The 25,295-nt window shown below is 36.3% G+C and overlaps 4 protein-coding genes and 1 long non-coding RNA gene across 5 annotated transcripts; 3 read left to right on the forward strand and 2 right to left on the reverse strand.

The window, feature by feature from the left end:
* Positions 1 to 154: 154 nt before the first annotated feature.
* On the forward strand, positions 155 to 3,529 carry LOC111460148 (acyl carrier protein 1, chloroplastic-like). Its single transcript, XM_023103273.1, has 4 exons — positions 155 to 353; positions 788 to 898; positions 1,540 to 1,662; positions 3,194 to 3,529. Exons 1-4 carry the CDS (start codon positions 288 to 290, stop codon positions 3,332 to 3,334), a joined length of 441 nt encoding a protein of 146 aa, XP_022959041.1. The 5' UTR covers positions 155 to 287; the 3' UTR covers positions 3,335 to 3,529.
* Positions 3,530 to 4,817: 1,288 nt separating this feature from the next.
* LOC111460057 lies at positions 4,818 to 9,840 on the reverse strand. Its single transcript, XR_002713367.1, has 3 exons — positions 9,111 to 9,840; positions 8,789 to 8,943; positions 4,818 to 5,020 (listed from the first exon to the last, which is right to left on the reverse strand). It is a non-coding gene; the product is annotated as an uncharacterized LOC111460057 (long non-coding RNA).
* Positions 5,617 to 6,935, reverse strand: LOC111460056 (classical arabinogalactan protein 25-like). Its single transcript, XM_023103137.1, has one exon. The coding sequence runs from the start codon at positions 6,107 to 6,109 to the stop codon at positions 5,741 to 5,743; it is 369 nt and encodes a 122-aa protein (XP_022958905.1). The 5' UTR covers positions 6,110 to 6,935; the 3' UTR covers positions 5,617 to 5,740.
* A 1,770-nt stretch (positions 9,841 to 11,610) lies between the features above and the next one.
* On the forward strand, positions 11,611 to 18,579 carry LOC111460259. The gene is made up of 2 exons (XM_023103431.1): positions 11,611 to 11,860; positions 15,190 to 18,579. Exon 2 carries the CDS (start codon positions 15,379 to 15,381, stop codon positions 18,175 to 18,177), a length of 2,799 nt encoding a protein of 932 aa, XP_022959199.1. The 5' UTR covers positions 11,611 to 11,860; positions 15,190 to 15,378; the 3' UTR covers positions 18,178 to 18,579.
* A 903-nt stretch (positions 18,580 to 19,482) lies between these two features.
* On the forward strand, positions 19,483 to 24,879 carry LOC111460430. The gene is made up of 8 exons (XM_023103696.1): positions 19,483 to 19,771; positions 20,202 to 20,648; positions 20,976 to 23,218; positions 23,305 to 23,574; positions 23,660 to 23,740; positions 23,849 to 23,960; positions 24,184 to 24,250; positions 24,618 to 24,879. The coding sequence occupies exons 1-8, from the start codon at positions 19,684 to 19,686 to the stop codon at positions 24,712 to 24,714; spliced, it is 3,405 nt and encodes a 1,134-aa protein (XP_022959464.1). The 5' UTR covers positions 19,483 to 19,683; the 3' UTR covers positions 24,715 to 24,879.
* The last annotated feature ends 416 nt before the right edge of the window (positions 24,880 to 25,295 follow it).

A 25,295-nucleotide genomic window follows, 5' to 3' on the forward strand; every position in this document is an offset into this window, starting at 1 on the left:
TTGGATAGTGCACATGTTACCAAACATGCGTTTCCCCAATTCTTTACGACGTTACACTATACGTGTAACCAAACAAGGAGAAAAAAGCGGTAGCGTGGAATGGAGTAACAAATCAGCGTGTCCAAACACGATTCGATATAAATTAAGTCCAAACTACGCTACCAAACAAACATCTATAAAAGCGTTTTCTTTGCAGATACTGCTCTCTTAGATTCCATCTCTCTCTTTCCCTTTCATAGCATTTTCTTTCAAATCTCAGATCTCTGTAAACTTCCTCCGTAACGAAAATGTTCTCCATCGCTGGATCTTCGGTTTACATGCCGTCTATCTCCGCTTCTTTCAAGCACAGCCAGGTAAATCGTTTTTCCTCCGCTTTTTAGTTCGCTTTTAGGACTTTTAGTTGTAAATTCAAGTTACTTTTGCTCGGAACTTTGTTAATTTGGTTCCATGAATCTATTGATTGCGTGCTTTACTTCTGCTGAGTGTTTCCAGGATCTGATTTGTTTTCTTGAAATGTATGTCTTTGTTCCATGCGATTAAAGTTACAGATTACTGTTTTGGCTACTGAGATTTCTTGTTGAGATTGCACGAGAATTTTATTCTTGAAGATTTGACTAGATTACATTCGGTGCAACGATGATAGATCTGATTAAGTTATTTCGCGTCCTTGAGTTTTGGCGTCGGATTTGATTGTAGAATCTTTCTTTTAAGATCGAGAAGTTTTAACTAACTTTCATATTTAGTGTGTTATCTAATGTTTAATGCTTCTGCTGGATTTTTCGAGCAGGTGTCTAACGGCAGGATCTCAGGTTTGAAATTAGTTTCGGCGCCTTTAGGCAAGGCCATTTTTCCCTTGCGAAGGAACTTCAGGCAGGGAAGCCTTCAGGTTTGCTGTGCGGTAAGTGCTCTTCTGATGTATTTATTTAATCGTCAGCGTCGTTATCCTTTTAAGTTCTTTCTGTATATGGTACATACTGTTTCAAAACTATTCTTGTTTGCTCATATTATTCTCTCTGAAATTGTTGCAACAAATAGGCTAGTAATAACTGAACTCAATTCAACAGCAGGTCATATACTAGATCCCAGTCCTCTTTTATGATATGACATGTGGCTGTTTATTATATGTGATTCTCTCCTTTTCTTTTTGTAGTTCTCTGTCTCTGCAGATTATGATTGTGTGAGACTAGCGGATAAGACTTCCATACACATCAAAAAGTTAGAGATAGATAGATGAAAACTGCTAGAACAAATCTGCTTAGATAGCTGCTGTTGTCTGTTTTAGAATTTCATCATCACATTTTCGTTGACTCTGATAATCTTTCACAATTGTGAAAGAGCTACTGTATTCTCATTGATCAGAAACATTACAACTCAGTCTATTTTTAAGACTTTAGACTACTCAATACATCTTGACAAACTAACAGAATAACAAAACGAACACTCAACTATTAACGTAAATTGTATTCCTAAATGTTATAGAGCTCTTTTTTTCTTGCATCCATACGATAATGTTACAGAACTATTGAAACTCTTGGACAGGCTAAACCAGAGACCATGGACAAGGTGGTTAAAATCGTGAAGAAACAGCTTGCTCTAGATGAGGATTCTGTGGTCAATGGAGAATCAAAATTTTCTGAGCTCGGAGCTGATTCTCTCGATACGGTAACAAATGTTCTTCAACGTATTATACTTGTGCAATATATTGTAAAATGGTATCTCATTTTCACTGCAGAAGCATCTACCTCCTCTGATGATCATTTATTTTTATTTTTTTGTTTTTGAGAATTAAGAATATAAACAATGCTTTCACCCCTGAATTTCTTTGTTTTTTTTATCTTTGGAAGCATCGCCAAGTTTTAAAAATTAAAAACAAGTAAAATGTTTCTGTTTTTAGAATTTGACTAAAAATTTAAATCTTACTTTACAAGGGGTGATTGTTGTTTAGAAAACGAACCTTTTTTTTTCAAAATAAATAACTAAATAGTTATCAAATAGGTTGGTCTTAGTTATTTTCTATTTTCTTTGTTTGGATGCCATTTGATTCCATTTGGTGTTTATCATTTGTCAAAAATAGGATCGATTGAACTTTCACTTCTGAGTTTCTTTGTTTGCAAAACATTATCATAGTTTTGAAAATTTTGAAAATAAATTGCAAAAATATGTTTCATTTGTCAAAAATAGGATCGATTGAACTTTCACCCATGAGTTTCTTTGTTTGCAAAACATTTTCAAAATTTTGAAAATTTTAAAAATAAATTGCAAAAATATGTTTTTGTTTCTAGAATTTGGTTAACATCCTTTTATTACTATTATGAGAAAACTAGGTCATTTTTTTTGGTCTTAGTTATTTTCTATTTTCTTCGGTTGTGTCGTCTCATTTGATTTCGATTCATGTTTATCGTTTTTCAAAAATAAAAATAGGATCGATTGAATTCATTCCATTTTCTAAAAAAGAAAAAAAAAGCAATGGAAAATAGATTTTAAAACCGGAAAACAAGTTTTTAAGAATAAATTTCTTTAATTTTTCCAAAATTTTACTTTCAGTCAGACACCCAATCTTTCCCTCCTTAGCATATATTCCCTCAAACATGTGTCTCCCCAATTTACTTATTCTCTCTGTACACTTTTTTTTTTCTCTCTCTAATCATATCTATTGTCAAACATGGTTCGCTTTTCCATTTCTTATGTAGCTATCAACCATTTTTGGTTTTTAATAAACATGAAATAGTAACAAACAAATATAAATAAAAAAGGGTTAGTTTCTGTCGCCTTGTTTCAATGGGGCCGGTTGTAGAAGACGTTTAGGAAAGAAAATTTGTTTGGGCATGATAACCATTCTAAAAGGTTTTCAATTTTATTTTAACTTTTTATATTTAGTATAAAAGGTTAAAATAAAATGTTCTAGAAAATTGGTCATTTATCCATTGAGTTAAGCACAAATTGGCATGCTTTATTCTTTGATAGTATTAGATAAACATGAGCTTTCGTGATAATTAGAAAAGTTAATTCATTTAGTCTATTTTTTCCGGCATTTTTCACCCAGTCTCTCCCTTTGGATTCGTCGGGTCGGATCTTATTTTTATTTATTTATTTTGTGCTTGATGAAGTGTTATTTATTATTTTTTATTTTTTTTTTAAAAAAAGTAAAGGGGAGTGAAAATTAATTTAACGAAGTTATTGAATGGATGTGTAGGTTGAGATCGTGATGGGACTGGAAGAGGCATTTAAGATCAACGTGGAAGAAGAGAGCGCCCAAACCATCACCACCGTCCAAGAGGCCGCCGATATGATCGAGACTATTATTTCAAAGGACGGACCGAAGCCCGCAGCCTAAATCTAATTTCGTAGTTCCGCCCGTATTTTAGATCTCTCTCTGGATTTTGGTAGCTTCTCTTTCTTTCTTTCTATCCACGTTCTTTTCCTTTTCAAACTTCTTAGAAACGTTTTCTGCGTGGCCTCACTTCCACTTCGTCCTTATTTATATTTTCCTTGATTATTGAGTTTCTGGGAAACCTCCATTTATTTCTTACTGCTACCATTGCGTCTCTAATTGTTTTTTATGTCCCATTGGATCAAGATCTACAAGGCTTGATAATTTTTTAGACAAAATTCTTGATCAAACTTAAATAAATATTTAACACAATAATGGTAAATCTAAAAAATCCATATCTTGAGGAGTAGGTTGAGAGTCTTTCTTACATACAAAAATATCTAAAATATGAGTCATAATATGTAGTTAATTTTAAAATGAAACTTTTTGTAATACAGTTTAATATAAACAATTACATTGCGAGAAAAACTTTTCACTTTGGAATAATTTGCCTTTTGAAATTCATTCGATAATGTTCGGTTTAAAATTCTGCAAATTTCTAAAAGAATATAACCCCTACAGACCGAAAAAAATAAAATAAAAGCTGAGCCTGAACAAATCAAACTGAAAAATGGAAGGGAATAAAAAAATAAGCCACAAATTGGTTTACTTAAAAGTCCTATTTAATAGAATTTCAACTCTTTAATTTTGTATTTAATAGATTATTGATATTATTTTTTTAAAAATAATATCAAGTCCATAAATGATTAGACACTCAAACCAATTGATAGACCATAAACATATTCAAATTTTTTAACCAATTAGACACCAAAAAGAAAAAAAAATGAAAGTATACTAATTTAGAAGAAATGTTAATAAACAAAAATAGTTTAGGAACTAAATTAGTTGTAAGCTTTAAAGTTTTGAACAGAAAATGAGTGCCAAATTTTATTTAATTCAAATTAACCATCAATAACCACTTCATTCACAATTTACTGCCACCTAATACCTGAAGCCCAACAGCTAAATGCCTTCTTGCAAGTTGCCATAAACAAAACTATATATATATACACACACATACATTTAATAGAAAATATTAAAATATAATGAATAGCTAGATGCAAAAATGACAAGGGGCATTTTAAATACTCAGTGTTGTTTTCTTATAATTTTTTTTTAGGATTATGATAATATGAAGAAAAAAAAATCATTGTTTACCATAAAACGAATATTTAAAAACTATATGAACCCCATAAAATAAAATAATATATTATAGTACCGTGTCAAATAATAACGAGAGCTATTATCTTATAATTAGAAATTTTCACATTTTTACTCACCTAACCTGAAGCCCAACAGCTAAATGTCTTCTTGCAAGTTGTCATAAATAAAACATATATATATATATATATATATATATATATATATATATATATATATGAAGGGACGTTTCAAATACTCAGTGTTGTTTTTCACCCACCTAACCTAAACTCAACCCTAATGGCTAAATGCTTTCTTGCTAGTTGTCACAAACAAATATATATATATATATATATAAAGGATTATATAAAAATGAAACGAATAAATAGGGAAGAAAAGAAGACATGATAATGACAAGGGAAAGGAGACAAGGAAGGCTTACCTAAACAGCACCATTGAGAAAACATACTGATTGGTATAACGTGCGACTCCAAATTTCAACCAACACACCTAATTCACAGTCAGTGTGCATCACATGCACAAGGAATCAGATTTCATGTTTGCCCATTCTGATTCAAACCCCCCCATGTGCCACCAAAATTACTCTCTTCACTCACTAACAAAAATCTTAGGGCTCAATAAAAGGACTACCAAGAGAAAAAAATGACTCCATAGTTTGTCAATTATAATGAAAATTTCTAACTCTATCAAACCTTGCAAACCTTGCAAACCTGGCTTCTAATGCAGGCTTAAATCACACAAAAGGGTTCGGTATCTAAAACTATAGCATTTATTCCCAAATTTCAACAGATGACAGTGTGAAAGTTCTTTATTTATAATTAAATAAATTACAAAGAGGTAGAAAGAGTAATAAATGAATATAAGATATATGTCTATAATAAAAGGGCAAGTTTGATATCTATGATAAGCTATAATGAAAAACAAATATCTAGATGCCTATAATAAAAGATCAAATGTGATATATATAGTAAACTATAATTTATTACTAAATATTAACCAGAAATCCAGTCAAATATATATATATATATATATATAAAAATACAAATGATCTGAATTTCACCAGCGATGGTTCAACGGAAAGAAGATCAACTAAAAGTACTATTTTCCATGTACTCAGAAAAATGAAATTAACAAAAAGAAACAAAAAGGAAACTTCCGGGATGTAATGAATCAAGTACAAGTAGAAGTGGAACTTTTGCAGTTTCGGAGTCAATGTAAGTGCAGATAGAAGGCATGAAGAGATAGGGCAGTGAGAAGAAGAAGGGAATTTGAATAGGGAGGCAGGGGTTTAGGGGCTGCGAAGGAACCTGGTAGCCCAAGTGGGGAAAGGGCAGAGGAATCAGGACCAGGAGCCTCGAACTCGTCTGGATTTGGAGGGCTGGGGTTGGAAGGAATGGTGGGAATCGAACCAGATGCAGAAGGAATGCTACCGCCTGAAGAAGGCAATAATGGAGCAATATCAGGGGAGAGTTCTTGAAAAGAGGAGCTGAGTTTTGGATTGGGTAGAGATGGTAAAGCAAGCAAAGGTGAGGCCATGAGTGCCATAATGACTGCTGCACAATACCAAAAGGAGGCCATTCTAATGATGATGAAATCACTCAACTCGCTCTCTCTCTCTCACTGGAGGGTGTGTAGTCTAATATATTTGTGAACATCGAAGGGAGGTATTATTATTTTATTGTGTTATTTACAATAAATAAGTAAATAACCCTTGCCTTTACCAAGCTGCCGGGGATTATGGTTTTAGGGACTTTGTTTTAAATGATGACGTGGGACCTTTGAAATGGGAGAATGGAGAAGCCAGGTAGGACAAATTCCACGTGGATGATGGCAAGTGGATGTTGTGGAGGGTAACAGGTTGTAATGTTTGGGGATGGGACAAAAGATTGGACTTTTTTGCTGCGGCTTGTTTGGTAGCTGACGATTCCTCTTTAACCCGTGACATTGGTTCTCCTTAATTTACGATAATTGAGATCCTAAAAGTCCAGTCCAATTGATCATAACTTTACCAAACTATGAATTTCACTAGTCACTCTAACTACTACGCCCTCTTGATTCTAATCACTCGAATTTCAATGATTAATCCCACTTCTCAAACTTGTTGTGCAGAATCAGCAGACAGTGAGGAAGAAAACAATTAAACCAATTTTATTTGAAAGATCAAGCAGAGATGCACAAAAGCTTTGCCAAATTGGAACTGACAAAATGTTAGGGGATGTGATGATACATTTGAAATGCCAAAAAGAAATTGGCTTGCATTTGTATTTCAGAGAGCACCGAGCAAAATCTCCAACATAGGGATGGGATGTTCAAGGTTTTAATTTTTTCGAACTCAATCAGACTAACTTAGGAATGGGATCTAGTGGCAAGTGTTTTGTGTGGATGGAACGCTTTGTCTTTCCTCGTGGACTAAATTGACTCTTTCAACAAGTTAGAGCTCAGATTTTGTTAATGGATCTAATCTGTCCCATTAATATGTTTGTGTTCTTGTTTCTTAAGAGCAACACCAAGGGAATGTGAACTTATCTCTTAACGGTAGTGATTCCATGACCTTTTCTGTAAAATCTTAACACATGTAGGAACAGTCATTTCAAGGCTCTATTAAGGGGCAGAAAAGAGAGTGACCAACATGTACTCATTGTGGTTTTCCATTCCGTAAGTACAAGGTTATCTTCCTAGTTGTAAGCAGCGAAAAAGTCTGCACATAATCAAACATGGAAGAACGCCACGCCTGTTAATCAAGCTATAGACGGTGGTTCAATGGCTTAATGAATAAGACAACCTCTACTAACAAAATAAACTCCTTTTCATCTACTTTATGGCCCATAAGTAGATTATAGATCTCCTTTCCTTTCAACTAGTGAGAAAAAAAATTATACTTCTCCCAAGGTTTTTGGTTGCTCAATTTTTCCTACCTTCTCACCGAACTAAGTTTCGACCAAGTTAAGCATTCTGTTGGTTGCAGTCAGATGCATTTATAAGATCGAATACAAATAAGATGGAAATATGGGGAAAATATAGTAACGCTCGTTAAAATATACTCAACAAGAAGGTTAGGGTTTCTTTAGGACTTCTCTCCCGCGGCAGAGCTTGCCATTGTAAAAATTCTTTGTGATCGCATCTATTTATAATTGGCCTTTCAAAAAACTTGAAGCAAATAATGTCTTCCTCACTATTGATCGGTTGAGGAGATTATGTGGATCTAGCCTTAGATTTTCCTATATAGAGTCATGAGGGGCATCCCTTGGTTTCTAACGTTCACAAATCCATCTGTGATTTAAAAGAAAACTGGCTATTGGTTCTCAAAATTTCCTTTTTCTTTTGTGCTGTTTCTGTTCCTGGTTTTAAACAATTTATAAGCGCAACATTCCTTCGTCACTAAGTGTTGATCCTTTTCTAAAAACTTTTTGTCAGTAAATGCCATTGATATTTCAATTAATGGATCTGATGAGAGTGGCCCAAAACATTGGAAGTTTCAAATGGGCAGCTCAAGCTTAAGGATCTTGGTAGTTTGAAACTTTACTGGGATTTGATCTCATGGAGGTATGTATCTTTCAAAACGTTATTAGACACTTCACCTATTTGATTCTGATTTATGATATTTTTGGGCGGTAAGCCCCCTCGTGGGATCCTAAAATAAAGCTCTTTAGAAAGTGTTGTTCTTAGTGATGCTTCTTCATGTAGAATTTAATTGGAAGACTTCTCTCTATTTGACAGTATCATGACCAGAGGGAGTCGAGATTAAACCTACTGTATGTTGCCTCTTGATTGGACTCTAGCAAAACCACCCAATGGGAATTGTGCATACACGTTTTAGTTTCACTTTAAACATTCCATCTGTTATTTCGCTTATGTCAAATATTGTTTATACATTTTAAGGCCGTTGGACTTTAATGTATGGATTCAAAGGATGAGATTCATTAAAAGATCTAGATTGTTCCATGGAAGTCATATAGAATTATCTGGTGTGTTTGAAGCAAATGTATGGAGAAGAAAAGACGAAACAAATTCAATTGCATTGAAAACTCTTTAGAAAAGTGTGAACCTAAGTTTGTAGTTTTCTAAAGAGTTTTCAATATAATTGAAATTGTTTCTTCTCAAATTAAGTTTTGTTTGATTATTTTATTATGAATATCCATCGCATACTTCTAACAGATTGATAGTTGAATCGAGCAGATAATTCGGTAGCACATTTTTCTTCTTAACAGAAATATCAAATGATTTTTGTTGGGAAACGGAGAAGAATTGTAAGAGTACCTGACATCGCATGCTCGATTTCTATAGCTCATAAGGTCCCCTCCATTAAAGTACTCCAGCAGGACCAAACCTGATCATATTTGACGAGAACTTTCCTCTCCGGTTGAGCAGGGGAATATTAGCGGAAAGCAAAACTCGGAGTTATTGAACAAAACCTGGTGAGGATTAGGAAGCCAGAGTTGAAGAAAATGAATAATTGCAAGCTGTTTCAATCGAGCATGAGCTTTTAGATGACAGCGCAACATAAAATGCAAAACTGAGAACATTAGAAACATACAAAAATTTAGCTCAATCTGGTTATATAAGGGATCAATAACCTGACCTGCGATCAGTGGAGGATCAGACGCCAGTTCATGAAGCGCAACTGTTCCCGCAGAAACCTCAAACATTCAAATTCCAGCTTGTATACAATGCAAAATCAAAAGTTCAACAAGTCAGAGATGAAACAAATTCAGCAGTCTCTAATGGTGATTACTTTTCCGAGATTTGAAGTACAAACTCCTCGGAGCAAAAAACAGCTGAGAATTCACTCTTCGTACAATAAGTGAGACCTATTAATTTGCTTCGTGCAGAATTTTGTTCATCTGCTAAACATCAACGCACTTAATCCCTAATTATTCGATCGTCTGATCCTTCCATTATATATAGTCTACAAAAGCACAGTTTAGTATATTAAAACTATTGCCGCCATTGACTGCACAATTAGCAGAGTACAGCAAAGAAATTCGCGGATTGGCTTAAAATAAAGCTCGAAAAACGTTACCAAAATTGTCCGCCACCAATGGAATTGACGAAGATAAGATACTCGCTCAACATTGCCTCCGTTCTCTTTGCCAAGGTTCAAAATGCAGAGGACCACTATTTGAACAGATAAACCAAAGCGAATGAAGAAAATGAATGAAAAGCTTCACAAAACTTGATTCAGAGAAACAGAAACGATACAATAGGAAGAATAAAAATCTTCACAAATCGTGATTCGAATTTGGCCATGGATCGGAGAAGGAAGAAGTGAAGAACGATAGAGTAGGCGGGAACAATAAGGCGAAAATTGAAATTACGAAGTCGATGGCGGTTTCGTAAGAATTTTGCCATACATGCTCCTCCTTAGAAACAAAATAATGGTAAATTTTGTTTTTTCTGATATTTATACTCTTCAAATTTTAGTTTATTTTTCATTTTAGTCCTTAAATTTTTAGATATTTCATTTTGTCTCTAAATTTTCATATATTACACTTTTTTCCGAATTTTTTTTGTTGATGCTCACCTGACATTAAATTATAGTTAACATTAATGAGTTGAATAATGACGAAAAAATTAGTGAAGAATAATTAATTATAAATCTTTTAAATGGATTATACAAGCTCTCGTAGTTTTGATTTGCACTCTTCAAGAGGCCTTACTTCAATTGAGAGAGTATTCTTTTATTATAAATACATGATCATTCCCTAAATTATCCAATGTGGGACTTTCATCATCCAACGATACTATTGTGGAGATCCGTGATTCCTTATCGCATTCACGCAGCTAATAGTACAATATCGTGAAACAACAGATACTTAAGAAAATAACGTTGAGCTAAATTCGTCAGTTCTTGAGACGTAAGTCATGTAATCTTAGATTATCGACTATCGGGTGAAAATAATTATAGAAATGATGAAACTACGACCTAAATTTTCAACGTGTCACTTTTTTGCGTGTATTAAAACTCAACCATATAAAGTTATAAACTAAGAATGTTCACGAGATGAGGCTGGGGCATTTGAATCCTCATCCCGAGAAATCCCTGGTTTAGTTCTCCCATAATTGAGGAAGATTTTTATTATTTTATTTACCGATTATTATTTATTGTATGAACAAACTGAAGTTATTAGTGCAATTTAAATAATATATGATTGACATGCACGCAGACTGTGTTCAAACATTAATCTAAATGATCTATAGTATATGGATAAAGTTGATTTGTTTTATCTTGATTATATTATTTATACAACATATTACGTAATTATTATAAATAATTTAATTAAAATCGTTCATGAAGAGACATGTAAACGAAGGTATCCTATATAATGTTGGACTATAAAATATTTAATATTTATCTATAATTCTATTAATTGATACAATTGGTATTTCACACGATAGACTATATATAATTTGGTCTTAATCGTTACCGAGTTACAAACTCGTGCTCATGGGAGCTTGTACTTTGATTTGCATGAGCGATAATGACTGTTGTAGCCGGGTCAACATGCTTACGATGTTTTTTATTCGACCAAATAGGGAGGTGAGATTGCAATCTCGTGATCATAAATTCATTATTTTTTTTTATAAAATATAGGTAGACGAGTAGTTCCTTGAAGTAACTAATTCAATACTCAAATGACGAGACTCCACCCTCTTACCGACTCGAAAGAAATTTGATTTCTGGTTAAATTGTAAACAAATTGTTTATTGGACAATCGGTAGTACTCAAAGTGAAAGATGTAATTACAAAAGCATTTTTATAAAACTGGACGAAAACTAGGGGTGGATCTTGTAATTTACATGTATTTTAAAAAAAAAAAAAAAAAATTTTGAAAATTTCAAAGAATGTATTAATAGAAGATAAATTGAAGGGTTATTTTTTTAATTTTGTTGAAAATTTGAGGTACTTTTCAGATATTGTTAAGAAGTACAGGGGTGTAATTGAAAATTTTGAAAGTTTTAAGGGTGTTATTGAAGTATTTTCTACCATTATAGGCAAATAGGTAATTTAGCATACTTATGAGGGACTTTTTAGTAATTTCACCTTGAAAAACAATCATTTATTTTCATTTAATCAGCGAGCGTAGAAGGAGAAGAATCGCGAATGAAAGCAATCGATACCGTAGAAATTGCATCGAATCTCTCAGGCGAAGAGCCCTCACTGTAAACGTTATAACATTGAGCACTTCCAAAAATCACCAGAGAAATTCATTCATTCACTGCAAAATCCCTTTGTTCATCTTCCGATGCCCAAACTCCGCGTTGCGCTCAAAGTTTTCTGCTCCTTCAGCTCTGTGTTTTTGTTGCTATTCAACTGACAAAAAAGCACCAGTAAGCACCTATTTTGTTTCATTTCGTTTTTCTTCTTCCTCGAAATTTCTATTTATGAACATGTTTGGGAGGTTTTGTTTGAATCGCTTCATCTAATCGTCTTCTCTAAATTTCTGCTGATTTTGAGGTTATGTTCTGTTTGGAATTTTACCTTTGACTGACATGGATTCAATGGCGTTTTTGAAGTTCATTTGTTTCTTAAATGTGAGTTTTGCTTAATTTAAGCTGAGTTAGGGTTTTACTACGTTGATTTTGCTGAGAGTTTCGTCAGCTCTCTACTAATTTTCCTTGTGAACTCGTGAAATGTGAGAATCGTAGCCGTCTGGAGTTTGGACCTGTTGACGGGTTTTGCGATGAATGCGTAAAATTGTTTATTGCATTTCACCATATCAAGGCCATATCAAGGCGTAGAGATGTGAGGTGGTTCCATGCATTCCCTTTGAACTCTAATGGAGTGATGGTTGGATTTTGTAGGACGGATTGTGGAAGTGAATGTGTATATTTACCCAGCAATCTGCATTTATTATTTTTCATTTATTTATAAATATGCATTTTATTTTTCAAATCGCTCGATGGCTATCAAACTAGCATATTTAAATTTAGCTGTTTTTGTGTGCGTATCTCAGCTAATTTTATGAGATAGTTGCCTAACAACACTAGAGTGCCTGCCCTTTCTTTCACGCTGGCCAGGACGAGAAAGGATATAACGGTGCATTGAAAAATCCAACAGTCAAAAGGGAAACCGAAGGGGAGTTCTAAAAAGCAAGAATCGGCTCCCCTTATGAGAATATAACCGGTCCCATCTCTCTCCAAACCTAACGTGGTAGTTCCCCATCATAGGGCTTTCTATCTATAGATTGAGGCATTACAACTAACCACTCGCTTAAGTGTCAAATGGTTTTTTGAGTGCATTTAATCAATCGATCGCTATTCACTGACTCCCACTAGGTGTAAAGTGACTGGGTTCCAAACCTCACCCTTGAGAAAAAGATATTGAACTTCATTTCTTTCTGTCTTTCTGTTAGTACGAGGATCCCCGCTAAGCATCCATGGCTGAATGGTTAAAGCGCCCGGGTGCCACGGAATGGGTGAAGATCACCAGAGAGCAAGGCCAGATCTTCTGCATTTGTTAATCAGGAAACTCTTAGGATTTTAATTTTCTAAGAGTTGGGCATATGATATTTGGTAATTTGGTTAGGATGGGATAAAGGGAGAGTGCAAGGAGCGAGACAATAAATAGTTGGGTAGCTTGGGAGAGGATCAGAACTCTTGAAGTTTGAAAGACTTGTATCCATCCTTGCACAGCTCTAGTGAGTAGTATTCATCTCTTCTCATCACCAATCGAGCACAACTTAAAAGGTCTAAAGTTTAAATCCTCCTTTTCTTTTTCGACCGCAGTTTCTCTTTTCTTTTATCCAAATGGATAGTCCTTTTGTGTTTCCTTTGGAATGGAGTGGTGAGGGTTTTCCTATTTCTTTTGTAATTTCATACCAACAATGAAAGAAACAATTTTAGCTAAGTTTTGAAGAAAAAAAAGTTCCCAATCGAACTCAATTGGCATCAAACTACCTCCCTAGGCACGCCAATGGGATAGAAAGTTTAGTATATTCCTGTTTCAGGTTGTTCAATTCTAACACCCAACCCAACCCAACACTTATATGTTTGGGTAGGGTTGGATTGGGTTGCCCACTTGCTACAAATATGGAAAACCAGACACGAAACAAAGACACTAAATGAATTAGGATGGGGTATCAAAAGGACATTGAAGATACGACAAAGAGAGGCAGGCAGCAATGAGGAGATAACGAAGATATCGAATGCGAACGTCGGAGAGTCACAATGAAGAGAGAGATTTGGAGAGCTAAGTCGAGACACCCATATCACCCATATCAACCTTAGATTGCATGTATATGCACTTTTCCTTCTCTTTAGGGTTGTAGGGGTGCATCATTTGTGGAGGAATATCAGAAGATCTTGACCATATTATTTGGAGTTGTTAGTTTGCTCAATCTATTTAGTCTCATTTTGAAGTCTTTTAGAGTTTCGATGGCTTCAACAAAATGGTAGGGCTATGTCGAGGAGGCTCTGCCACATCCACCCTCTAGGATAAGGGAAAAATTCTTTGGCAATTTTGTTTTCTTATTTTCCGTTTTACGGGACATTTGGATTGAAATATTAGACTTTTGGAAGGGTAGAGAGGTTCTGGAGGAGATTTGGTATATCATTAGGTTTTCTTGTGGGCTTTGGTTTCTAATGTTTTTTGTAATCAAGTTATTCTCTTGGATTGGAGTCTCTTTTATGCAGTTTTTGGGCTCTTTTTTTGTTTGTTCTTGTGTAACATTTTCTTTTTTCTTAATGAATGCTCGGCTTCTTATTAAAAATTGCTCCGATAAGCCAATTTCAATCGCATTATAAGGGACCTTTAATGAAAGGCTATTTTCATTGAGATAGGACAATAGTGTAAGGGGTATCACTATTTGAAATGGTGGTGCCTCCCCTACAAGAACTCTCAAATGAAGTGTTGGGATGAAGCTTCCTGAATGGGTTGAAAACTAGCTTAAGGATAATGGCAAGGTGAAAGAGAATGTTGGAGAGAGTGATGAAATTGGGGGGCTGTCATTGAACTTGTTTGTTGAAATCCGCCCTGAGCCTATGCACAACGCACGACCCCAAGCTACTCCATTTAGTATTGGCCTCATCGGTCTGATTTGTGGCTGGAGCAATAGTTTGCATCTTGATCTATTTGAGCGGTCCTACATAGATTTGGAAGAGCTTGTGCTCGGAACGTACAATGGAATCTTTAACAAGGAGACGTCCTTGATTGTTTCTTACATTCTTTTTCTTTTGTAATTGTGTCTTCATGTAAATTCTGTCTCCTTTCAGTGACCTATTGATTAAATGCACTTCTTTTCTTTTGGAAAAGCCTTTTGTATTCTGATTTGGTTCAGCGCTTCACTTTCCTCCCCTCTTTTCTAATCTCATATCATCTATGAGATTATTTTTCATCATCATATCATCATCATCATTATTATTTGTAAGACTACTGTTTTGATCCTATAATTGTTTAAATTAGACAAATTCTAGCCTTTTCATCTTTTTTTGGGTGTAAGGATGCATAATTATCTTATCATTAAAGTATGAGAAGGGAGAGAAATTTGATTTTCTTTTTGGACGATTTGGCGAATACTTGGAATGATTTGTGTCTCAACTTGATTTGCATGCTTATAAAGAATCGAACATCTTTCCACTTACCAGGCATTGTTCTTTAATAAATTGATCTTCCATGTGCTTAAAATTTATTAACTGGTTCATCTCGTTTCGAACTGTAGCAACCAAATTGATTTGAGGTCTGTGTGCGCGGGGCATGGTTTGGAAGTACCAAGTGGTTTTTCCAAAGTTGCAGGGTAACTTCGTGCGGAGAATAATGCAAGCATTGTGCTATCATGTAAAAGTTAATTTACACTGCATTTCCATATTTGAGTCAATTGAATGAGGCTGGGCTGATCATTGTATGAGTTATGGATTGCAACAAAGATGAAGCCATTAAAGCAAGGGAGATTGCTGAGAAGAAGATGGAAAGCAAAGATTTCACGGGGGCTCGTAAGCTTGTCCTCAAGGCTCAACAGCTAAATCCGGACGCAGAGAATATTTCGCAAATGCTCATGGTTTGTGATGTGCATTGTGCGGCAGAGAAGAAGCTTTTAGGGAATGAGATGGATTGGTATGCCATTCTTCAGATCGAGCAAACAGCAAATGAGGCGACGATTAGGAAGCAATACCGGAAGTATGCTCTTCTACTTCATCCTGATAAAAACAAATTTATTGGTGCTGAAGCTGCTTTCAAGTTGGTTGGTGAAGCTCAACGAGTGCTGTTGGACCAAGAGAAACGCCGATTGCATGATATGAGACGCAGACCAGCTATACCGTATCAACCTCCACATAGAGCTGCTCCATCCTTTAATGTCGGGGTTCAAGCTAATTTCAGAAGCAACTTTACGAGCTTCATTCCTCAGCATCAGCCGCCTCAACAGCAAGGACACTCGGGGTTCAGTCATAACCGCGCGACTTTTTGGACTGTCTGTCCATTTTGTTCAGTGAGGTACCAGTACTATAAAGAAGTGGTTAATAGATCACTATGCTGTCAGAATTGCAAGAAGCCCTTTGTTGCATATGATATGGAACTACAAGGCTCTCACCCTCAACCCATGTCGAACTTGAACCAGACATCATTTTTCCAGCAGCAGAATTCCTTCAATCACAAGGCTGAGGCGGGACGCCCGGGAAACTCTCAGTCTGACAAGCGTCGGAGGACACGCAGCACCTCGGGTGCTGCTTCAGAAAAATTCACTGGTAAAAAGAAAAGGAAGCAGACTTCTGAATCTAGTGAGAGTTTTGATACGGGAACCAGCTCCGATCAAGAGGAAAATGTTGTTACTGATGAAGATAGCAGAAAGGATGTTGGTTGCTCGGGAGAGCAACGTCAGCGTAGATCGGTTCGAAGCAGGCAGAAGGTTTCTTACAATGAGAATGTAAGTGATGATGACAACGATGACTTTGTGATCACTCCAAAAAAATCAAAGAGAAGAAAATCATCAATCGTTTCTGACGACGACGTTGAAGAAGTATATGTAGATGGGGCATCTAAAATCAATAACCATTACAGATCTGTTGATTTGGATGCTGATCGGAAGGAAGTAAATAAGCAAGAAAATCATTGCTCTGAACGGAATTTATCGCATAGAAACAAGGGAAGTAAGAAGGCGAGTCATAAAGAAACGGCAGATAAGGATGTTTCTCAGGGAAGCACGGAGTCAGCTGGTGATCCCAAGTGTAATTTTCTTTCATGTTCTGATCCCGATTTCCATGATTTTGATAAACTGCGGAATCGAGAATGTTTTGCTCTCGGGCAGATCTGGGCTATGTATGATGATATTGATACTATGCCTAGATTCTATGCTTGGATCAAGAAAGTGTTTCCTTCTGGATTCAAGGTCCAAATCACTTGGCTCGAGCCAGAAGTAACCGATGATGGCCGAAGAAAATGTGTCAATAAAGAAATGCCAATTTCCTGTGGTGAGTTTGTTTTCGGAGCAACTGAAACCATGACAGATTGTGGTTCGATGTTTTCTCATGTTGTTTCCTGGGACAAAGGCTGTCGTAAAGACAGTTTCAAGATTTATCCAAGGAAAGGGGAAATTTGGGCTCTCTTCAAGAACTGGGATAAGAACAGTAACTGTGATTCCAATAGCCGATACGAGTATGAGTTTGTTGAGACATTATCGGAATTTACCGAAGAAGCTGGTATCGATGTTGCATTCTTAGCTAAGGTGAAAGGCTTTTCGTGTCTCTTTTGTCGAACGGTCAAGGAAGGAGGAAAACCAGTTAGAGTCCCTGCAGCTGAGTTGTTCAGATTTTCGCATCGGATTCCTTCGTTTCCACTCACCGGTGACGAACGAGAGGATGTTCCAGAAGATTCTTTGGAACTTGACCCAGCTGCTCTTCCCCCCAATGTTACTGAAATTGTGATCCCTGTGCAATTAAAAGAGATGGCCACTGCTGCTGATATTAAGACAGGTCTCCGGTCTGAGAGCGATGATGGTAATGTACCTGTAGCTTCGTCGGGCGAGGCTTATGAGATTCCAGATCCTGAATTTCACAACTTCGATGTCGACAAATCTTCTGAGAAGTTTGCCATTGGTCAGGTCTGGGCACTGTACAGTGACGAGGATGCCTTGCCGAGGTACTATGGTCTGATCAAGAAGATAACTCGTGAACCACGGTTCGAAGTGAAGTTGACGTGGCTCGAGTCCTCATCCCTGCCAAATGACACTATCGAATGGCACGATAAAGGCATGCTGATTCCTTGTGGGAGATTTAGAACTCAAAGGAGAACTACCATGCACTGCTGCACTTCCACCGATCCCTTTTCACATCTGGTTAGAACTGATTCTGCTCCTAATAGTGGCTTCTCCATCTTCCCAAGAACTGGTGAAGTTTGGGCATTATACAAGAACTGGACTCCTGAAATCAGACCTTCAGATTTAGAAAAATGTGAATACGATATAGCAGAAGTCATCGACGACGACGATTCACAAAAAGAAGTTATGGTCTTGAAACGCGTCGATGGCCATAACTCGATCTTCAAGGCTCAAACCAAAAACGATGGTTCCACACTCACTATGACAATTCCTCAAGCCGAGCTTCTACGATTCTCTCATCAGATACCTGCTTTTCGGTTGACAGACGAGCTGGGTGGTAGCTTGAGAGGTTGCTTGGAACTTGACCCTGCCGCTTTACCAGTATATTATTTTTCTTGACTCGATTAGGCAGGACGTTATCGACACTGTAGGCAGCAATGCCATTGTATACCTCTGTATCTAATAGCCCCCAACCCAAGCCTTTGGACAGAAAACCGAACCTTTTTTGGAGAAAACCTTGGCAAACCTCAACTTGTTTAGATGAGAAATCTGTGCTGGTTTGGATCTACGCTGGAAAACCAAGCTTTTTATGCTTCACTTTCCAAAGGTGTGTGCTTGGATCTTGATCTTACTGGCTTTGGTAGAAAGATAAGTTTCCCACTCATAATTACTTTGTTTGTGCATAAAATTTCAATTATCATTGTGAATCAACCACCTATTTTGGTATGTAGACTCGTTTGCCAAGGACAAGATGATGAATTTCTTCACTTACCAAATTTAAAATTTAAAATTTTACCTCCATTATTTACTTTTTACTTCTGATTTGAATTCCAAACAGTTGGTAAGTAAATTTCTTAGAAGAATGATTACTGGTAGTAGTTATTTTTATCGGAAGTCATATCTTTCGATCTTCTTAGTGTTTGGACGTGTTGGTGTGCGTCTCGACTATTCTAAATATGTAACTACTTGATAAGTTAGGAGGACGTTAAATTTTTGGCAGATGACCTAACTTCAAATTCCACTTGAATTTCTTCTTACTTGGGTATATGCTATCAAAGCCATTGTGGTTGCCTAATTGCTTTTAGCTTATAACATTATTTTCTTATCAACTATTTTCATATTTTCTTGCTCACGTTTTCTAGAACATTTCTCTCAGACATGACTCGAGGCTCGAGTATATGTCGATGCTATCCATGAAATCTGAATTTTTCATGGTTGACTTGTTCACTAGGCTAGAATAAGTGTTGTACAATCATTGTCTCGTTGTTGCACGAGTGTGATTTAGCTCGAAGAATTAATCCTCCATTAAACAAGCAATGGAGAGGAAGTGAAGATACTCTCCGTCCTTGCCCCATTCTCTTTTCCATTTTTTATGTATATCACGTCGTGAAAATTATATTATAATATTGAAATTTAAATTTTTTGAAATTATATTATCTCTTTTTCTTATAAAATATTATTAAATTTAATAGGTTGCTTATAGTAATTATTTATTAAAAAATTTATTTCGAATGATATAAATTTCCACGTATGTTGCTAAAAATCGGAAAAAAATTGAAAATAAAAAAAAAATATTAATTTAATTTAATTAGAATTTTGACAGCTGTCGGTCCTCTATGGCAAAGAGTAACGGTTCGCTGACTAGGACGTTTGGGTATATTTTTCAAATTTATTTTTTCATTTTTTTAATAGGAAAAATGACCTTTTTCATCTTGGAACTTGATTCTCTTCGGTGAAACCCTCACACTCACTCTATTTTTCCCTCCAAAACCCTCACGGTCCCTTTCATCTTCCCGCCATATCTTTCGCATTCCAATCCTACTTCTTAAGCCCTCTTCCGATTTGCTTCTCCGGCGCCGACAAACTATCTCCGGCTTCGCTCCCCCGGCGGCAGAAGAACTGAAAATGACTCCCTTCTGGAGTGATCGCGTGGACATTGATTGTACAGATACAGAAGTCTTTGACGGCCATCTTTCACCGCCTACATGTTCTGGTAAACGATTTAGATTTCCGTATCATTTCCTTTTAAAGTGATCGATGTTTTGAAAGGTCGGTCTTGATGTTCTGTTCATTGAGTTTCTGAAGTTGCTGGAACTTTCCGTGAGCCTTTTTTTTTTTTTTTTTTGGTGATTTATGAAGTTTTATATTCTGGATGATTTTTCTTGGGAATCAACTGAGTTCATGCAGTTCTTGGATTCCACAGCAGAGTTCTCGTATTCACCTCTTACTGAAGTTAAAAATTCAATTTGATGATAGGTTAAAATTGACTCTTTTGATTATCAAGTATGGGATAAGTTTTTTCTTTAAACTTCTACCTAAATCAAATTCAACTAGTTTCTCATAACGTAGAGTGATTATGCTGTATGTGACTGGAAACTGTTATACTTTTCACCTTGATTTATCTTGTGGTTCGGGTAACACAGGTGAGGAAGTCGATAAAGCTTCGTGTTCTTCAGGAACAGTTGACTTTTATGATGACATGTTTAAAACTCAAGTAGTGAATCCTGTAAGTAATGAGTTTGAAACTCAATTAGTGAATCCCCTTGGAGAAACTCAAGTGTTTGATATTGCGCGTGAAACCCAAATCTCGAGTCTCGGTGGTGAAACCCAGGAACTTGATGATCCCATTCCTGATTGTGTCAAGAATATGAACTTTGACACTCAAATATTGAATGATTCTGATTTTGAAGAGGCTGATGATTGCTATGATGATGAAGGAACAGAGACAACTGAAATTAATGTTCATGACGATCTATCCGGTGATGGATCAGCCCAAAGTTATGATCAAATGACCTCTCTCCGTGGACATGATGCGTCGAAAGATTTAGAGGTACTACCGGACACGTTGCCTGATAAAAAATGTAATTCAGGTATTATTCTTGTGATCGTTTGTACTAGATGCAAATATTTTTCGTAGCTTTCAATACGAGTGCGAGTTCGAACAAGTTTTAATTTAGTTCGCTTCGTGCTCGTCGTGTGGTTTCAGTATATTACGGCAGAGTTCCCTGTTTACAGAATGTTATGTCTATAGTTTTTAGTATATTCGTGCTCGTTGTTGAATAATGTAATTACAATGAGGATATAAGAGAAAAGTCTTGGGATGTTTATTTGTTGCAAATGGTTATTTTTTCATTCTAGGATTACAGTTGAAAAAACAATGAGTCTAAAATCGATTTTCTTTTCGTTCACCTTTTCAGGACCCACACGACTTGCTTCGACTCATGCAGCCTCATTGCGTGCTTCTGGTTTAGCCGCCCGTAGTTCTGCCATGAAGACTAGAAGCCCCCGGTCTTCTTCTGTTATGATTGACAAGAGTATAGAAAAATCATCCTTAAAAGGTTATCACGTTGATTGGCAGAGTGATGGGGGGCAATTCTGTGAGATTGATGGAGATTCAAGTAACATTAAGTGTAGAGCTTCGATTCGTGTGGCCTCATTGCGTGCCTCTGGTTTAGCAGCCCGTTGTTCTGCCATGCAGACTAGAAACCCCACGCATTCGGTTATGATCGACAAGGATGTAGGAAAATCGTCCTTAAAAGATAATCATGTTGAGCGGCAGGCCGATCTTAAGTTCTGGGCTGGCAGTTCAGCAGCAAGAAAGCTTTTTGCTGATGATTATATACCTGTTGGAGATTTAGGAGATCTCGACACAAGCCATGATGTCAGTTACGTTGACCCGCTTCGTTTGACTGCATGTAATGGTGATCAGTTGGCAGGGTTAAGCTATGTCGACTCTCAAGAACCAGGGGATTTGACTCAAGACAATGCTCTTGATTTTGTTGAAAAGTTTCTTAAAGATAATTCTATGGAGTTTGATCAAGGAGGAGGTACTCGTAAATTGGATGCTATCGTGCAACCAAAATCTGTTCCTAACCCGAAAGGACAATATAATCTGGCTAACATTGTTAATTGTATGAGAACAGTTGGAGAATCGAGAGTTTTTGACTGGGACGATAATCGAGAAGATGAAGGAGGTGGAGATCTTTTCTGCAGAAGGAAGGAAGAGTTCTTCACCGAAACTCGAAATTTGAAAGGAAAACGAGTAGACTTGAATGGTGACTGGGAAGAATGTTTAAGTATAAAAAATATGAAGTCGAGGTTATTTTGTTCTGATTCACGTCTTGAGTTTAGTAAAGGAAACGAGAATGAGTCAGCTCGAGACGCCTTCGTCAAATGCAAAAAGAACCTATCCAATAAGTTGGATCAGCAGAATGATGGCGAAGCATGTTCGGGAGAGTTGGAAGACAATGGCGTCGATGATCAACAAGAAGTCTCTAATGTGGGTTTCGATACACAGATGACAGCTGAGGCAATGGAAGCATTATTCCATGATGAGAGTATCCATAAGTTAGTTCATAATGATAGTCCAAAGGACTCTTTCAGAGGTTCTCCTTTCAGAAAGCCAGACTCGAGCTCAAAATCAAGGCGATCTGCTAGGGGACATGCTTCTAGTTCTCGGGTTGCCCCTAGGCAGTCGAAAAAAAGAAACCAGAAGTTTTCTGGAACTCTCAGGAACGTGTGTGGAACCGAGACTGTGAAATTGTCGGAGCGGAGTAAGAAAAGAGAAGCTGATGGAATTGGCCGTGACTCTATTAATGGATGTAACACGGTTCAGAAGCAGCTTTTACGTGGAAAAATCGTTGAGGTTTCACCTGTTGCACATCGAACGAGGAATTCGATGATGCTAAATCAATCGAAAAAGGCTAAGATTACATCTGGTGAACGTGAGCGGTCGGTTACAAAGGTAGGTTCATCAATCAAGAAAAGTTGTGGTGATAGAGCCAATAGGGATTCTAAAGCAAAGAGAACAAAATCTTTAGAGGCTGCATCCGAGATTCTCGAAACGAAGTCGAAAGGCTCTGAAAATCGAGCTAAACGCTCCATAGGAGAGCGAAAATCTTCTGATATGTTAGTTGGTCCGGTAAGTCTGTGTGAAGATTTACTTGGACGAACTATGAATAAGCGCAAGAGGTCGTGTAACATGAAGAAAACACGATCATCACCTCGTTTAAACGAGAACTTGGAAAGACCAACCAATGGTAGATTGTCCATTGAAGATTCTAACAGGCCAAATTCTGTTCAGAAGTTAAAGAAAAAAAACGATGGATGTTCGGTTTCTTCTATTGTAAACACTACGGTCGATACATTTCCGAGTAAAAGGCATAAACCATCCGACACAGTTTGTTCTACTCCGCCCGATAACTGTAGGACGCCTATAAAAGCTGCATCACCTGTTTGTATGGGCAGTGAATATTACAAACAATCATGCAAAAAGGGCCTCTCAAAACCAAGTCTTTTGAAAGAACTTCGTGATTTAACAGCTCCCGGTTTTGTATCGGGATCATTTCGTACTGAATCGAGGAAGAGAAAAGATATGAATGACGTTCGAGTCTTGTATAGCCAACACCTTGATGAGAACATAATCAAACAGCAAAAGAAGGTAAGTTTCAGTTCTTATACTCTTTTACCTTCTGCCAGGTGGTTATGGTTATTTCAACTTATAACTCATTATTGATGATCTTTCAGACGTTGACTCGCCTAGGGGTTAACGTCGTATCGTCCATGACCGAGGCAACACATTTCATTGCCGATAAATTCGTACGTACGAGGAATATGTTAGAAGCCATTGCTCGAGGTAAGCTTGTGGTGACACACCTATGGATTGAGAGTTGTGGACAGGCAAGCTGCTTCATCGACGAAAAGAATTACCTCCTACGAGACGCCAAAAAGGAGAAGGAATTCGGCTTTAGCATGCCAGGTTCTTTGGCATGTGCTCGCCAGCGTCCTCTTCTCGAGGTGATTTTGATATCATTGTTTAACCATGTGCTGTTTTTCGCTCGCCATTACCCTTCTCTAGTTTTCACAATGGTAAGCTCCACAGGGTCGACGCGTGTTGATTACTCCAAGTATAAAGCCCGGGAAAGACGTCATTTCGAGATTGGTCAAGGCAGTAAAGGGTCAAGTATGTTGTGATTTTGATCCCTTTTCTTTGACGCATCACGTGTCGTTCCATCTGCGCTGCACGTGTTCATACACATTCTTTTGCTAACGTTGGCTGTGATGTTATCAGGCAGTAGAAAGAATCGGGAGGTCTATGCTGAAGGATGATCAAAATTCAGATGATTTGTTGGTTTTGTCGTGCGAAGAAGATTACAATATGTGCATGCCTTTTCTTCAAAAAGGTTGGTTCAAGCCTTTCCTCATTTAGTTTATAGCATCAATGAAGTCTAGTAGGTTATTTTTTTTATAAACCAAATTATTAAAATTGAAAAGAAGAAAGAAGGGTTCGGCACGTGACAAATTGTGGTTAGACGACTAGGTGGGTTGGAAAAGGATGGGTGAAACTCGGGATGTGACCATTTATTTTTCTTCCTTTTTTTAAAAAAATGTATATTTTGTGTGCAGGCGTCCCGGTGTATAGTTCTGAGTTGTTACTTAATGGGATCGTAACTCAGAGGCTTGAATTTGAAAGGTCGATCTTCTATCATTGAGTAAATTTCATATAAATAATTCATAATTTTTTTTAGTCATTTAGTTTGAGTATAAAAATAATTTTATTCTTGAAGTTTGAATTAGTTTGAGATTTTTTATGTTATTGATTCGTAACACAAATTAGTCTTTGGAAAGTTCGAATGGATCTTGACTGCTCAAATTTCTTTATAATAGAACGTTTGAGATTCGTTTGAAATAATTTTTGAAGTGCTTGAAAACAAATTTAAAATGTTATTAGAAAGTCATTTCAAATGAACTCTCAACCAACGATGAAATGAAGATCACATCCAAAAGCAATCAAATATCATTTGATGCTCGTGTCCTAATATTGTTGAATGATTATGCAGACATCGTCTTTTTGTAGATCATGTCAAGAGGACTCGTTCGACGATATGGCTCAAGAAAGGTGGAAATAAGTTCCATCCTGTTACCAAACGTCGATAACTTCGTTACATAATCGTCTTGCAGTGTATAGTATATGGTTTTGATGTGCTCTATGTATTAGATTTCATAGTTTAATGTAAATGCTTAGGCTAATAGGGTAAGTGCATGTTATAATTTTATTTATTAATCTTATTATCATAAGGTTATGCAAAATGCAATTATATTTTTATTTATTTTATTATCGAGTAACTTAATGTAATGATGCGATTTATATATATATATATTAAGGTCTTATGTGATATTAATTGGGAAATTTTAAATTCTTGTGTCTTTATTTCTTTAACTTTGTGTTAAACTTATGCCAACGAATTTATATATAATTACTTGATCCAATTACATGGCTGATTTGAATTATTACATAATTTTTGCTTTGTTCATCATTTAATAACTAATTTTAATTCTATAGAAATGCAAATGCAAATGTTAAAGTGATTATACGAAAATTGCTTTTAATAAATATTAAATTATTCATAATATTTTGAACTTTACAATTTTTTTTTTGTTAAAATAAAAGATGAAGAATTAAAAATGTTATTTAAGATTATACAAAAGATTAAGATTTTTATAATTTATTTCATCTA

This window comes from Cucurbita moschata, unplaced genomic scaffold (assembly GCF_002738365.1).
Source record: "Cucurbita moschata cultivar Rifu unplaced genomic scaffold, Cmos_1.0 Cmo_Scf00023, whole genome shotgun sequence".
Lineage (NCBI taxonomy): Eukaryota > Viridiplantae > Streptophyta > Magnoliopsida > Cucurbitales > Cucurbitaceae > Cucurbita > Cucurbita moschata.